Genomic DNA, 15,777 nt, shown 5'->3' on the forward strand with positions numbered 1-15,777 from the left:
TAGGCATTTTAATGTCTACTGTTTCCTGTTTCTTCTTTTCCTCCTTCTCCCATATGTACAAAGAAAATGATGAGGAATTCTCAGTTTGCTAACTTAAATATAAGGTTTTTTAAAAAAAATCCTGGTTTTTATTTACATTTACTTGCCTGGTGCCTGTCTTTTAGGCCCAGCCTTTCTTTTTTTCTTCCGTCTTCTAGCTATACATGTACTGATTATTTAGATTGATGACTATAATTACAGCAGTCTTATAATTAATTCATTCTCTAATTGAGATATGTTTAAAGAATTTGGAATTCTTTACATGTTTTCTTTCTCTTTCTTGATGTTTTAGTCTTGTGCTACCATTCTTCCTGTTATCTAGGGTCAAAAAATCTTATCTTTGATTAATTCTTCTTTCATACCTCATATTCAGTGTTCCAAAACTTGGTTGGTCTTTTCTAAGATCTAGCTTTCTTTATTTTCTGCACTGCTATATTCTGGTCACGGTTCCTATATGTTGAGATTACAGTGGTTTAGCCAGACACATTGATTCTAAGTTCGCATTCTTGGAATATTCCAGTTTATTTCTTTAATATTATTTTTATCAGCATTCCTCTTTCATCTACCCTGAATCCCTAATTTTTAGGGAGTGTCTGGAAGCTAATTCTACGCTACCTGAATAATCTTATTTTCTATTATTCTCCAACATAGAGGATGGGGATTCTGATTTACTGCGTGTAACTCTTGTACCAGGCAAGCACTACGCTAGATACTTTACATATATTATAGCTTTAAGTCCTCAAAACTACCCTGCAAGGTTGATATTTCTATTTCCTTTTTATGTATGAAGAAACCGAGATTCATAGACGTTATAGAACTTGCCCAGGGTCACAGCTAGCATGGGTGGAATAGAATATAAATTATCCACCTGTGTGATCTCCCAAAGCCTGTATTTTTTCTGTATCTCTCATATTCTGTAGAATTCACCTTTTATTAGGTATCCCTTTCCTTGGTATCCCATAGTATACTTATTCTTGTTATACCTTTGTTCACGTGACTCTTTCCTCCTGAAATTTTTCTATTCCTTTTTCTACATATCCAAATTATATCTGTCATTTAAGGACCAACTTAAATTAGTTTCTTTTCCGTATGCTTCTCTGAATTCTATTTGTTGTTTATCTTTTGTCCCCACAATTTTTGGAGCACTTTTAATGTCTTATCCTATTTCCCATACTTTATATGTCTTAGTCTCCTTCTCCACCTGCAGTTGTGATTCTTTGAGGACAAAAATCATATTTATGCTGCTTCTTTAAAACCCTACAGGCAAAGTGCATAGAAGGTTCTCTCTAAATCCTTATTGGCTGATTGATCATGCAGTGACATTTTTGGAAGATTTGTTGTAGTTTTCAAAGATTTAAATTGAAATTTAAATCATTTTTCCTACTTATATTTCCTTGTATACTAGTTTGTGTTAATAATTAAAAGGTAAATTTAAGCTCTGAACTGCTACGTTTAGAACCAATTCTGAGGAGAGCCATGTTTTTCACTTTAAAATTTCCATTTTGGGGCCGGCCCCAAGGCGCAGTGGTTAAGTTCACATGTTCCGCTTGGGTGGCCCGGGGTTCGCCGGTTCGGATCCCGGGTGCAGACATGGCATTGCTTGGCAAGCCATGCTGTGGTAGGCATCCCGTATATAAAACAGAGGAAGATGGGCACGGATGTTAGCTCAGGGCCAATCTTCCTCAGCAAAAAGAGGAGGATTGGCAGCAGTTAGCTCAGGGCTAATCTTCCTCACAAAAAAAAAAGTTCCATTTCATTTAGTTTTTATCATGCTGTTAGAATCAGCTACTTTAATATTTATAGTTATATGAGTTAACATGAAAAAGAATAATGACATCTTGCAAGGCTCCAAACTTCTTAACCTATTCTCCTGCCTAGTAACTTATTTTTGGAATATCAGTCAGAATATGAGATATATTGGAAATAATCTTAAATGCCCTTTCCATAAGTGTTAAATGTCATTAATGTGTATTAAACACTTAGTGGTAAATTGAATCAGCTTTGTTCAGAATAAACTTGAGTAGTTTTGTTACTTTTTCTAAGTTGGAATGACTACTATGCTTTAAATATAGTGAAATAGTTTGTGTTCAGTTTGCTTTGAGTTTAGGTGGAGAAATTAATGTAAACTTCCTTTTTTGCTTACACGAATCCAATTACATTTTTCTAATTTCCCACGTATCCCTTTGAAACAGATTAGTCCTTTTTGGAGTTGGTTTCTGTTTTAGTTTAGTTTTTTTTTATCGTTAAGCAACAGAAACAATTCTGATTAACTTTGGCAAAAAATAATTCGTTGAAAGGATACTGAGTAATTCACATATTTGAATTAAGAACTAAACAACTAGGTCCTGGGAAGGATGGAGACTAAGGATTTCTGGGGTGCTCAGAGGTTTGAACTAGTCGAACTAGTACTCTCACTTTTAGAGGGCTATCATCGGATGATTAAACCCCACTTGCTTTGTGTTTGTTCTTAAAATTTAATTCCGAGGACAGGAAAAAAAAGAGTTGGATCCCTTGCCCCCACCCTGTTGTAAGTGACTGTAGTGTGGATGTTTGTGTGGGTACGGGGGTGGGTGATATACAGGATTATGTGATTGACTGTCCTGCTAGAATCATAGGACTTTGGAATGAAGAGTAATTATTCAAAGGAATAAAGAAAGGGCTTCTGGACAGATCAAAACAAGAGATGTCCACTAAATTTATGATTTCATTATCTGGTATGGATAGGTCAACACACACTGGTGTACAAATCCAGGATGTTTACTCCTATCATGTTGCAACTTTCCCTATATTCACCTGCAGACATACTTTATCCCCATTGGTGGACAATCCAAAGTCCCATACAAATACTGTAGCAATTCTGTTTGGCATTTAGAAGTAATTCTTGGAGAGTAATTTGATTGGAGGGTGGTGGAAGCTAGATTGTAAGAAATTAAGGTGAGTTTGAGTGGTGAGAAGGAGAAACCAAAAGATATAGATCACAAAGAATCATTTTATTATAGTATCAGATAACTTTAAAGGTAGGGCAACCATATAAAAGGGATATAAGGATAGGAGTAAAATGATGCACTATAATTATTCTCTAACATCAGGCATATATGAGGACATTTGGTCACCTTATTTAAAGATTCTATACCTGTGGATTAGTCTATATTAAGAAAATGGTATGTGTTACAATGCTTACTGAGTTCTTTTTCAGTATTCTTATATTTTTGGGTAATAATCATTATTAAATTTTTTGGGTCTTAAACTGGATACTGTCTTTGACATCTATTGCAGTGTCAATTTCTTCATAAGATTTTTTAATTAAAAAGATTATATGATATACAACAGATAATGGACAATAAAAGGGGAAATAGAAATCTCAAAATTAGAAGCTTTTGCTTTGGTATCATCTGTAAAATACAGAATCCTCTACTTTGGCATGGATAGGTAACTTTGGAGAACCCAGATTGTTTTTTAATATACAGATGTGCGCTGCATAATGTTTTGGTTAACAATGGCCTGCATATCCAACGGTGGTCCAATAAGATTAGTACCATATAGTCTAGATGTCTCGTAGACTATACTATCTAGATTTGTGTAAGTACTGAAGGGGAGGAGGAAATTTTCCCCTACCCTTCTAGGTTCTTCTTGCTGGTCTAAGAATTAAATTGATATGAGCTAGATTAACAAGATAATCAGGCTAAAATAATCCTCATTTTATTTTTTTATTTTTATTTTTTTTAAAGATTTTTTTTTTTATTTTTCCTTTTTCTCCCAAAGCCCTCCGGTACATAGCTGTGTATTTTTAGTTGTGGGTCCCTCTAGTTGTGGCATGTGGGGTGCCGCCTCAGCATGGCTTGAAGAGCAGTGCCGTGTCCGCACCCAGGATTCGAACTGGCCAAACCCTGGGCCACCGAAGCAGAGCGCGCAAACTTAACCACTCGGCCATGGGGCTGGCCCCATAATCCTCATTTTAAAGAGACACATTTTAGGGTAGCAGATTTTGTTCCCCGTCAGTACACTCTATGATGTTTGTACAACACACAGTTGCCTAATGATGCATTTCTCAGAATGTATCCCCCTTGTTGAGTGACACATGACGGTATTTGTTTTCTTTTCTTATATATATTGTCATGGCTGTTCTGCTAGTGTGGTAAAATGCTATCATTATACCACATATCATGTATAATGCTATCATCTGTTTATTGTGAAACTTTTTTCTTCTTTTAGCTGACGTCTGAAATGTTTGAAGCAGATCTTGAGAAGGCATTGTTGCTAAGTAAATTAGAATATGAAGAACATAAAAAGGTATTTACACATTTATCAATTTAGATATTTTAGGTCTAAGCGGTCAAAGGTGAGGACCAACCTGTCTGAATTTTGTATAAAAGTTCTTTAAAGTTTGTCCTAAAAATTCATCATTGTAGCAGAATATTATCGCAAAATTTTTATGATAAGCTTCCTCCTCAAGTTTTGAGAGACAACAGAAACATGTGGATTAATCTTTGTCTGGTGATTTGGAATGTTTAGTTAAGAAATTCCTCCACCCAAGATGAAAGGAAGAGAGGAAATGAAACCAACAGCCAGTGATTTACTTTAACTTATTTTAAATGAAGATATTTTCTATATAAGTAGATTTAAAAATTTAAGTAAGTATGAGTACAGGGACATCCATTAAGAGACCCTCTGCTGGAGATACACTACAATTAACTAAAATAAATGAGAGGACAGTTCTGATAATTTGGCCTTGTGAACTCAGCATTTGTCACTAAGCCATGATATTGGGCTGTGTGCTGAAATGCATTCTACAGCTTGTAACTGTGTAGGAACATTTAAATAAAAAGTACTGTTGGTTTCCAGTTTCTGTATTTAAATTGAACATTTGTATTATCTTCATATTATTTAACATTTTAGTCCTTTACATGTATTGGGAATTTTTTTTGGTCCATAAAAGTCATTCAACTTGTAGTTACTCAGTGGTTGATCATAAATGTCCTCTGGTCATGCTTAAGGGCCTATGTCATTGTACACTAGCTCCTTCACTCAAGATGAAGGGAAGAGAGGAATTAAAATTTACAACAGATGATTTTTCTGTTTATTTATAGTTCAAGGGAAGAGGATGAAAGTTGCCAGTAAAATGACTTTGTACACTGTATGTGTTAGTTTCACTTTTCCATGTCACTATTCCTGTTATCTTGATTAATCAAGAATAAGTAATCCTTATTGTTACCTGTCCATTTAGACATAAAGCTGGCAATGGATACAGCTAGCTTTACTGCGATTTAATCATTTAAGTGGACTTTCAGGTTACAATGGAAAAGTCCTCCTGACTTGCTCAATTTGAAGATAAAGTTTATCAAATAGAACATTATCATACAATAATGGTTTGTTGTTATTAGATATATGTCTAGATTCTAAAACTAAAAAGATTGGCTGATCTACAGAGGAGGAGTAGAGTAGATGGTATTGATAAGATACCATGCTCCCAGCCAGTTTTCTTGGCACAGTCATAGGCCTAGTACCAAAAAGCATTGGTTTTATCAGATAATAATGACTCTCAGAAAATGGAGGAACTCCTTTTTTATGTGATGGCTAGTTTGATATGATTACATTGATACAGTCATTGAGTTTTAAGTCAATATTCCAGTAAAATAACTATAGTTATTCTAGCCTAAGAATTTTTATAATAACTAAAGTTTGGGATGGCATTTTCTATTCTGTTCTATCACTCATTCACCAAATATTTTTTTGAATAGTCTAAATGTGCTAGGTACACAATATAAAGATAAAGATATGGTCCCAGCCCTTGAGTTTAGTGGAGGGAGACATACATGTAATTATAACGTATATTCTTGAGAGATGTATATTCTCAGTGCAGTGGGAATTCAGAATGTTAGAATTTTCTGTGCCTTTATTGGGGATCGGTTTTAGGAAAGGATTCTTAATGAGTTTTACTAGATTTATTAGAAGTTCACTGGTAGGCATTCTCAGGGAAGGAGTGGCAAGTATACAAGATAATATACATGTGAAAGAGTATAGCATATTTGGAAAACTACAACTTAGGGACCCAGGGTTGCTGGAGATACTGACAAAAGGATAGGATATAGAGAACCTCACGTACCATGCTAAGGAGATTGGGTTTTATACATCTGTTAGCAGAGAGCTATTGAATATTTTTAACTTTTAGATTGATTTAGAGTTTTAGTTTTAGAAACTCATGCTGTAGACTGTGGAAGATACATTGAGGGGCTAAAATTAGAGGGTGTTGCAGTGTCAAGCAAAAGAAGACAGGAGAAATGACAGAAGGTGTGAAGAAAAGAGGATAGGTTGAGATCTTTAGCAGAGAAACTCAACAAGATCTAGTGACTAATTTGGATATAAAGTGTGTAGAACAGTAGGCAAGAATGACTCTGAGGTTTCTAGGCTGGATGGTTGTGTAGATGTTAGTGGCATTAAACAAGGTGCTTACTTAGAGGATGATGTAGGGAAGGCAGAGTGAGCATATGTAGTCTGGAGATGCTTATTAAACATTCCAGTTGAGTTGTCTGTACATACAGAAATCATCAGTGTATAGGTAGAACTTTAACTTAGAATTTGAGGAACGGTGGGTATAAAGCCTAAGAAGAACAGCTTAAGAATGGAATAATGGTGAACAGCAGCTACATCTTTAAGAACAGAGTTGGGAAAAGAGAAGCCAGTGAAGGAGACTTACGAGTAGTCAGAAGTATATTGAAAAACCTAAGACATGCTTGAAACAATAATGTCTTTTGGATTTACCATTGGAGGGGAGGTTGACCTTAATTTTAGTGTCAGAAAACGGCAGAAGCCAGATTTCAGGGGAGTGAGAAAGGAAATTGACTGTAGATTATTGTCTTAAGTTTGCTCCTGAAGTGGAGAAGGAGGAGAAGAAAGTGGCAACTAGGAGGGTTTATAGGTCAAGGCGTAACTTTTTGCTTTTATTTTAATGTTTAAGAGTCAAGAGCTTGAGTGTATAAATTAAAGTGTATCCTTATATATAATTTGGCTAAAGTAAGTTTTTATTTCTTATTTGCCTTTTATCTTAAAGAAATTTTTTAAAGACATATTACCTATTGGTGAGTTGATTTTATTAGTGTAAACCAAGCTTAATTATCATTGGTAATTCTTTTTAGGAGTATGAAAATGCTGAAAATGCTTCAACTCAGTCAAAAGTGATGAACAAAAAAGATAAAAGAAAGAACCATCAGGGAAAAGACAAACCTCTCACGATATCACTAAAAGATTTTCAATCTGAAGGTAATATATGTATGAAATCTGTTATGCTAGAAAAACTATCCTAAGTCTTTGTATACTTAAGTTGTAAGTACTTTTTTAATCTAATTTTTAAAATAAGTAAAGTGGTTTTGTTAATGTGTTATTTAGAATATAAAATGTCAACCTGTTTGGAAATAAACCATTTGGGGGTAGTAGTTTAAAATTAGTCATTAATACCCCATAAAACTAGATTGATATTTCTGAATTTGTCCCTTTTTTAAAGCTCACTGAAAATAAAAATTGACATTTGCAGTTTTTGAGTCATCTTGAAACATATTATTGTCTTTATACATACAGTGATTTGGCTGGCTTTAGACCAGGAAGAGCATCTTCAGGTTTCATCTCATTATTGGTGCACCTCTTCAAGTTGTCTGGAACTACAGCTTAGAAAATTAACATACAGATTTTTAGAATGAGACTTATTACCAGAAAACTCTTTATAATATCATTTGTATTTTTGTTATCAAACAGAAAATACTGAAGAAAATTATACCATCCACCAAATTTTTGAAGATAAGACCATAAAGCATATTGTTTTTGATATGGGAAATGGTGAAAACCCTAAATCAGTACTGTATAATATAGTAGCCACTATTCATGTATGGCAGCTTAAAGGTAAATTAATAAAGAAAAACTAAAATAAGAAATTCCTTAGTTGCATTAGCTACATTTCACATGCTCAGTAGCCACTTGTGACTAGTAGCTTCCATATTAGACAGCACAGATCTAGAACATTACCATCATCACAGAAAATCGTATTGAACAACACTGTTCTTATACCAATCAAAATAGTTGGTGACCAGATGAACAGCTGTTTGTTCATTTACATAGCAATCTATTTGATTAATATGAATTTAGCCTTGACGCTACAGTGGGCATTTGTTCCATGAGGATTAATAATACCCCAGCAATAATCTAAAAAAAAAAAAGCCTAAATACTTTACTGTTTTCGGAAACAAGCTTATCTGTGAAATTAAGAGTAAGTTTAGAAGATTATATTGCTTTCCTTTAAGGATCAGGAAAGTTTTTCCTGCAGTCTGCCTCTCTGATTAAGTTGCTTTGTTTTGGGGTTAAGAAAATAGATATATGGGGGCCGGCCCCATGGCATAGTGGTTAAGTTCAGCACTCTCTGCTTTGGAAGCCCAGGTTCACAGGTTCGAATTGTGGGCACAGACCTACACCACTTGTCAGCCATGCTGTGGCAGCGACCTACGTGTAAAGTGGAGGAGGATTGGCACGGATGTTAGCTCAGGGCTAATCTTCCTCAGGGGAAAAAAAAAAGATTTATGTTAAAATAAAATTTCTAGTTTAAGAAAGATTTTATGTAAGAAATATATTTCATTAAAAACTAGGCAGAAACATGCAAAGAATGCTTTTTAAAACTCCTAATTTATTTTCCATATGTTTGATATTTTAAGTGCTATGTAAATTTATTAGATGGATTAAGAAAGATATCAGTGTGTGATACTGTTAAAGGAAGCTACAGAAGTATTACAAGACATGATTAACACAGTCATGATTCTTTCTTGGGTTCTGGCATCACATTGTATGCTAAGTAGAACATGCTAGAAGAATTCGGTAGTTTGATCTGAAACTTGTGATTTTCACATTTATTGTGTTTATGGACTCTATTCTGATCGATGGATACTTCAGAGAACTGGACTAGCTTTTAGATCCTCAATTGTAAGAAAGCTATTCTATTAGATGATTTTTAGTCTTTGAGGATGGAAAATTTCTGCTGTGTGCAAGAAGCATTGTTAAATATTAGATATCCTCATCATCTCCAATTTAAATAAGAACGCTTGCTCCCTCTTTGTACTTTAGTTTCAGCCTTATATCTGTGTGGATTCCATTATGTCTTCTTTTTCCTCATTCTGTAATCCCTTTCCAGAAATGCTGTGTTGTTACTGATTTGTTTAATCTTGATAAATATGTTACAGCTTCTTTTGGGTGTTCATTCTAGAAATATACATCAATTTTTAGGAGTTTTTTCATAGTATTATCAAATCACTGTAAGGTATATTTTTAAAATTAAAACACTAGCTAATGGTTTTAAAGGACACAAATTACTACTCTACTTTTTATTTTATTCCACAAAGGCAGTGATCTGTACAGTTTTTGCAGTTATAGTACCCTGTGGTTTGATTTTAAACAGATTTGTCCCCACTCAAGTCTCCCCCGGCCAAAAAATTACATGAAACCAAAACCTTAAATTATATGGAATTCAAATGTTTAAAATTTAATAATACTGCTTCATATGTGTGGCATTTGCTGGGATAATAAGACCTAGTCTCTGACTAGAGCAAATTAGTAATTACAAACTTAATTTTAATATCTTATCCCTGGGAAAGTAAATATGACGAGTCCTAGATAACCCCCAAAAGACTTCTATAACTCTTATTATAATTTTGAAATTCTTTGCAATTACTTTAAGTATTTTTTTACCTATTAAAATACTTTAATTTCTTCAATGAAGTCTCATCATTTTTTTTTTCCTTTACAGATCACATTAGTAAAAAGACTGAGGTAAGTGTTACTGTGACTATCTTTATTCTGGAAAACACGATGATTTTAAGAATAATACATATATTTTTTAGTTGAGGTCATAATGGTTTATAATGTGTGATTTCAGGTGTACATTATTGTTTATCAGTTTCTGTGTAGACTGCATCGTGTTCACCACCAATAGTCTTATTTTTATCTGTCACCATACATATATGCCCCTTTATCCCTTTCACCCTACCCTCCCCGATCCTGTTCCCCTCTGGTAACCACTAATATGTTCTCTTTATCCATGTGTTTGTTTATCTTCCATATATGAGTGAAGTCATGCAGTGTTTGTCTTTCTCTGTCTGGCTTATTTCACTTAACATCATACCCTCAAGATCCTTCCACGTTGTTGCAAATGGGACAATTTTGTCTTTTTTTTTTTTTGGTGAGAAAGCTTGGTCATGAGCTAACATCTGTTGCCATTCTTCCTCTTTTTGCTTGAGGAAGATTAGCCCTGAGCTAACATCTGTGCCAGTCTTCCTCTATTTTGTATGTGGGACACCACCACAGCATGGCTTTCATGACTGGTGTGTAGGTCCACCCCGGGATCTGAACCTGCAAACCCTGAGCTGCCGAAACAGAGTGCGCCAACTTAGCCACTACACCCCAAGACCAGCCCCTATTTTGTCTTTTTTAATGGCTGAGTAGTATTCCATTGTATGTAGATAACACATCTTCTCTATCCATTCAGCAGTTGAAGGATACTTGGGTTACTTCCATGCCTTGGCTATTGTGACTAATGTTGCAGTGAACATAGAGATGCATAAATCTATTTGAATTGTTGATTTAAAATTCTTTGGATAAATACCCAGTAGTGGGATAGCTGGATCATATGCTATGTCTATTTTTAATTTTTTGAGAAATCTTCATTCTGTTTTCCATAGTGGCTGCACCAGTTTGCATTCCCATCAGCAGTGTATGAGGGTTCCCTTTTCTCCATGTCCTCTCTAATATTTGTTACTTTTTGTCTTGGTAATTATAACCATTCTGACAGGTGCATGGTGATATCTCATTGTGGTTTTGATTTGCATTTCCCTGATAATTAGTGATGTTGAACATCTTTTCATGTGCCTGTTGGCCACTTGTATATTTTCTTTGGAAAACTGTTCATATCCTCTGCCCATTTTTTGATCGGGTTGTTTGTTTTGTTGTTGTTGAGTTGTGTGAGTTATTTATATATTTTGGAAATTAACCCCTTGTCAGATATATGATTTACCAATATTTTCTCCCAGTTGGTGGGTTAGGTTGTCTTTTCGTTTTCTTCTTGGTTTCCTTGCTTTGCAGAAGATTTTTAGTCTGATGTAGTCCAATTTGTTTATTTTTTTCTTTTGTTTCCCTTTCCTGGGTAGACGTGGTATTTGAAAAGATACTGCTAAGACCGATGTCAAAGAGTGTGCTGCCTATATGTTCTTCTATGAGTTTTATGGTTTCAGGTCTTACCTTCAAGTCTTTAATCCATTTTGAGTTAATTTTTGTGTATGGTATAAGATACTTGTCTACCTTCATTCTTTTGCATGTGGCTGTCCAGTTTTCCCAACACCATTTATTGAAGAGACTTTCCTTTCTCCACTGTATGTTCTTGGCTCCTTTGTCGAAGATTAGCTGTCCGTAGATGTGTGGTTTTATTTCTGGGCTTTCAATTCAGTTCCACTCATCTGTGTGTCAGTTTTTGTGCCAGTACTGTGCTGTTTTGATTATTTTAGCTTTGTAGTATATTTTGAAATCAGGGATTGTGATGCCTCCAGCTTTGTTCTTTTTTCTCAAGATTACTTTGGCTATTTGGGGTCTTTCTTGTTGCATATAAATTTTAGGATTCTTTGGTCTATTTCCATCAAGAAGGTCATTGGGCTTCTGATTAGGATTGCATTGAATCTGGAGATTGCTTTAGATAATATGGACATTTTAACTATGTTTATTCTTCTAATCCATGAGCCTGGAATATCTTTCCATTTCTTTATATATTCTTCAGTTTCTTTCAATAATGTCTTAGTTTTCAGTGTATAGGTCTCACACCTCTTTGGTTCAATTTATTCCTAGATATTTTATTCTTTTTGTTGCGATTGTAAATGGGATTGTATTTTTCTCTTTCTGCTAGTTCGTTATTAGTGTGTAGAAATGCAACTGATTTTCTAAGTTTTTTTTTGTACCCTGCAACTTTGCTGTAGTTTTTGATTATTTATAATAGTTTTCTGATGGATTCTTTAGGGTTTTCTATATATGGAATCATGTCATCTGCAAACAGCGAGAGTTTTACTTCTTCCTTTCTAGTTTGGATCTGTTTTCTTTCTTTTTCTTGCCTGGTTGCTCTGGCCAAAACCTCCAGTACTATGTTGAATAGGAGTGGTGAGAGTGGGCACCCTTGTCTTGTTCCTGCTGTCAGAGGGATGGCTTTCACTTTTTCACCATTGAGTATGATGTTGGCTGTGGGGTTTGTCATATGTGGTCTTTATCATATTGAGGTACTTTCCTTCTGTACTCACTTTATTGAGAGTTTTTATCATAAATAGATGCTGTATCTTGTCAAATGCTTTCTCTGCATCTATTGAGATGATCATGTGATTTTTATTCCTCATTTTGTTAATGTGGTGTATCACTTCGATTGACTTGCGGATGTTGAACTATCCCTGTGTCCCTGGCATAAGTCCCCCTTGATCATGGTGTATGATCCTTTTAATGTATTGCTGTATTCGGTTTGCCAGTATTTTGTTGAGGATTTTTGTATCTATTTTTCATCAGCACTATTGGCTTTTAATTTTCCTTCTTTGTGTTGTCCATGTCTGGCTTTGGGATTAGGGTGATGTTGGCCTCATAGGATAAGTTAGGAAGTGTCCCATCTTCTTCAGTTTTTTGGATAGTTTGAGAAGGATAGGTATTAAATCTTTTGTTTTTTTCTTGAGGAAGATTAGCCCTGAGCTAACATCTGTGCCAGTCCTCCTCCACTTTATGTGTGGGTCGCCACCACAGCATGGCATGACAAGTGGTGTAGGTACGTCCTGGGATCTGAACCTGTGAATCCAGGCCACTGAAGCGGAGTGTACCTAACTTAACCACTGTGCCATGGAGCTGGCCCTAAATCTTCTTTGAATGTTTGGTAGAATTCTTCAGAGAAGAAATCTGGTCCTGGGCTTTTGTTTTTGGTGAGGTTTTTGATTATTGTCTCAGTCTCTTTACTTGTAATTGGTCTATTCACATGCTCTCTTTCTTCTTAATTCAGTGTTGGGAGGTTATATGAGTCTAAGGATTTATCTATTATAAGTTGGCATATAGTTTTTCATACTATTCTCTTATAATCCTTTGTATTTATGTGGTATCCATTGTAATTTCTCCTCTTTCATTTCTAATTTTATTTATTTGAGCATTCTCTCCTTTTTTCTTAGTGAGTCTGGCCACGGGTTTATCAATTTTGTTTATCTTCTCAAAGAACAGCTCTTAGTCTCATTAATCCTCTCTATTGTTTTCTTAGTCTCTATTTCATTTATTTCTGCTCTAATTTTTATTATTTCCCTCCTTCTGATGACTTTGGGATTTGTTTGTTTTTCTTTTTCTAGTTATGTTAGGTGTAGTTTAGGATTAGTTATTTGAGATTTTTCTTGTTTGTTGAGGTGGGCCTGTATTGCTATGAATTTCTGTCTTATAACTGCTTTTGTTGCATCCCATAAATGTTGGTATGGAGACATTTTCATTTGTCTCCAGGTATTTTTTGATTTCTCCTTTGATTTCTTCATTGATCCAGTGGTTGTTCAGTAGCATGTTGTTTAGTCTCCAGATATTTGTGACTTTCCCAGCTTTTTTCTTGTAGTGGATTTCCAGTTTCATAGCACTGTGGTTGGAAAAGATGCTTGATATGATTTCCTCTTCTTAAATTTATTGAGCTTGCCTTGTTTCCCATCATAAGGTCTGTCTTTGAGAATAGAAGAATGTGTATTCTGCTGTTTTGGATGGAATGTTCTCTATATATCTGTTAAGTCCATCTGCTCAAGTGTTTCATTTTAATCCACTATTTCCTTGTTGACTTTCTCTCTGGATGATCTGTCCATTGATAAGTGGGTTGTTGAGTCCCGTCAACAACCTTATTGTGTTACTGTTAATTTCTCTCTTTAGATCTGCTAATAGTCGGTTTATATATTTTGGTGCTCCTGTGTTAGGTGCCTGTATATTCATAAGTGTTATGTCTTCTTGGTGGAAAGTCCTTTTATGATTATGTACTGCCCCTCTTTGTTTCTCATTGTCATTTTTATCTTGAATTCTGCTTTGTCTTATATAGTATGGCAACACCAGCTTTCTTTTGTTTACCATTTGCTTTGAGTATTGTCTTCCCTCTGAGCCTGTGTTTGTCTTTAGAGCTGAGCTATGTTTCCTGGAGGCAGTATATTGTTGGGTCTTGTTTTTTAATCCATCCAGCCACTCTGTGTGTTTCTATTAGAGAATTTAATCTGTTTACATTTAGAGTGATTATTGATCTATGAGGGCTTAATATTTTCATTTTATCTCTTGTTTTCCAGTTCTATATTTCTGTTGTTTCTTTTCCCTTATATTTCTGACTGCCATTTGAGTTTGGTGCTTTTCTGTGGTGGTTTTCTCAGTTTTCTCTTTATTTATGAATTGTGGCTCTGTTCTGATTTTTGTTTAGTGGTTACCATGATGTTTGTATAAAAGATCTCATAGATGAGGCCATTTTCTGATAGCCTCTTAGCTCCATTAGCCTAAGTAGGTTCCATCCCTTTTATCTTCCCCTTCCGAGTTGTCACAAATTATTCTGTTGTGGGATTTTGTGCCTAAATTGCAGTGTTTATAGTTATTTTTGATGCTTTCTTTCCTCTATCTTTTATGTTACAATTAACTGTTTGCTAACCTGTTCTGATAGAGAGCTGCAGTCTTTTGATTTTGTCCATTTATCTCCGAGCTCAAGGCATTGTAGACCTTTGGCTTCTTGTTTCAGATATGAGGGCTTCCTTTATCATTTCTTGTAAGGGGAGTCTAGTGGCGATGAACTCCCTCAGCTTTTGTTTATCTGGGGAAGCTTGTAGTTTTCCATTTTATCTGAAGGATTTTTGGCTGATAGTTTTTGTCTTTCAGTATTTTGAATATATCATTCACTTCTCTCCTAGCCTGTAAAGTTTCTATTGAGAAATCCGCTGAAAGCGTGATAGGGGTTCCTTTGTATGTTATTTTTTTTTGCCTTGCTGCCCTTAATATTTTTTTCTTTGTCATTAACTTTTGCTAGTTTTACTATTGTATGCCTTGGAGAAGGTCTTTTGCATTGATGTAATTAGGAGTTCTATTGGCTTCATTAAGTCCAGTTCTTTCCGCAGGTTTCGGAAGTTTCCAGCTATTATTTCTTTTAACAAGCTCTCTGCTCCTTTCTCCCTCACTTCTCCCTCTGGAATACCTGTAATCCTTATGTTGCTTCTCCTAATTGAGTTGGATATTTCTTGAGGAATTCCTTCATTTTTAAAAATATCTTAGTTCTCTCTCCTCCACCTGAAGCATTTCTCTATTTCTGTCCTCTGAACCACTAATTCTGTGCTCTATAACATCAGCTCTATTTTTTTAAGGATTCCGGGTTATTTTTTATCTCGTTGATTGTGTCTTCATATCCAAAATTTCTGGCATTTTGTTTTTTATAATTTCAATCACTTTGGTGAAATGCTCCCTCTACTCATTAATTTTGTTCCTGAGCTCATTGAACTGTCTTTTTGAGTTTTCTTGTAACTTGTTGAGATTCTTTATGGCAGCTCTTTTGAATTCTCTGTCATTTATATTGTAAATTTCTGTGACTTCAGGATTGGTTTCTGGAGACTTGTCATTTTTCTTCTGCTCTGAAGTGTTACTGTAATTTTTCATGGTGTTTGGTGAACTGATCCTTTGCTAGCACATTTGTGGTAGTATCAAGTCACAGATTCCACCTGCTAC

General features: G+C 35.0%; 1 protein-coding gene across 4 annotated transcripts in view; it reads left to right on the forward strand.

Moving 5' to 3' along the window:
- Nucleotides 1-15,777, forward strand: part of GKAP1 (G kinase anchoring protein 1) — a 91,351-nt gene that overhangs the window by 17,262 nt on the left and 58,312 nt on the right. For all 4 annotated transcript variants that reach the window (XM_070495440.1, XM_070495441.1, XM_070495439.1 and 1 more), the window contains 3 exons: nt 4,252-4,329; nt 7,173-7,296; nt 9,818-9,840. In XM_070495440.1, the coding sequence (XP_070351541.1) occupies nt 4,252-4,329; nt 7,173-7,296; nt 9,818-9,840 (225 nt within the window). The remainder of the gene's footprint in view (nt 1-4,251; nt 4,330-7,172; nt 7,297-9,817; nt 9,841-15,777) is intronic.

This window comes from Equus asinus, chromosome 23 (assembly GCF_041296235.1).
Source record: "Equus asinus isolate D_3611 breed Donkey chromosome 23, EquAss-T2T_v2, whole genome shotgun sequence".
Lineage (NCBI taxonomy): Eukaryota > Metazoa > Chordata > Mammalia > Perissodactyla > Equidae > Equus > Equus asinus.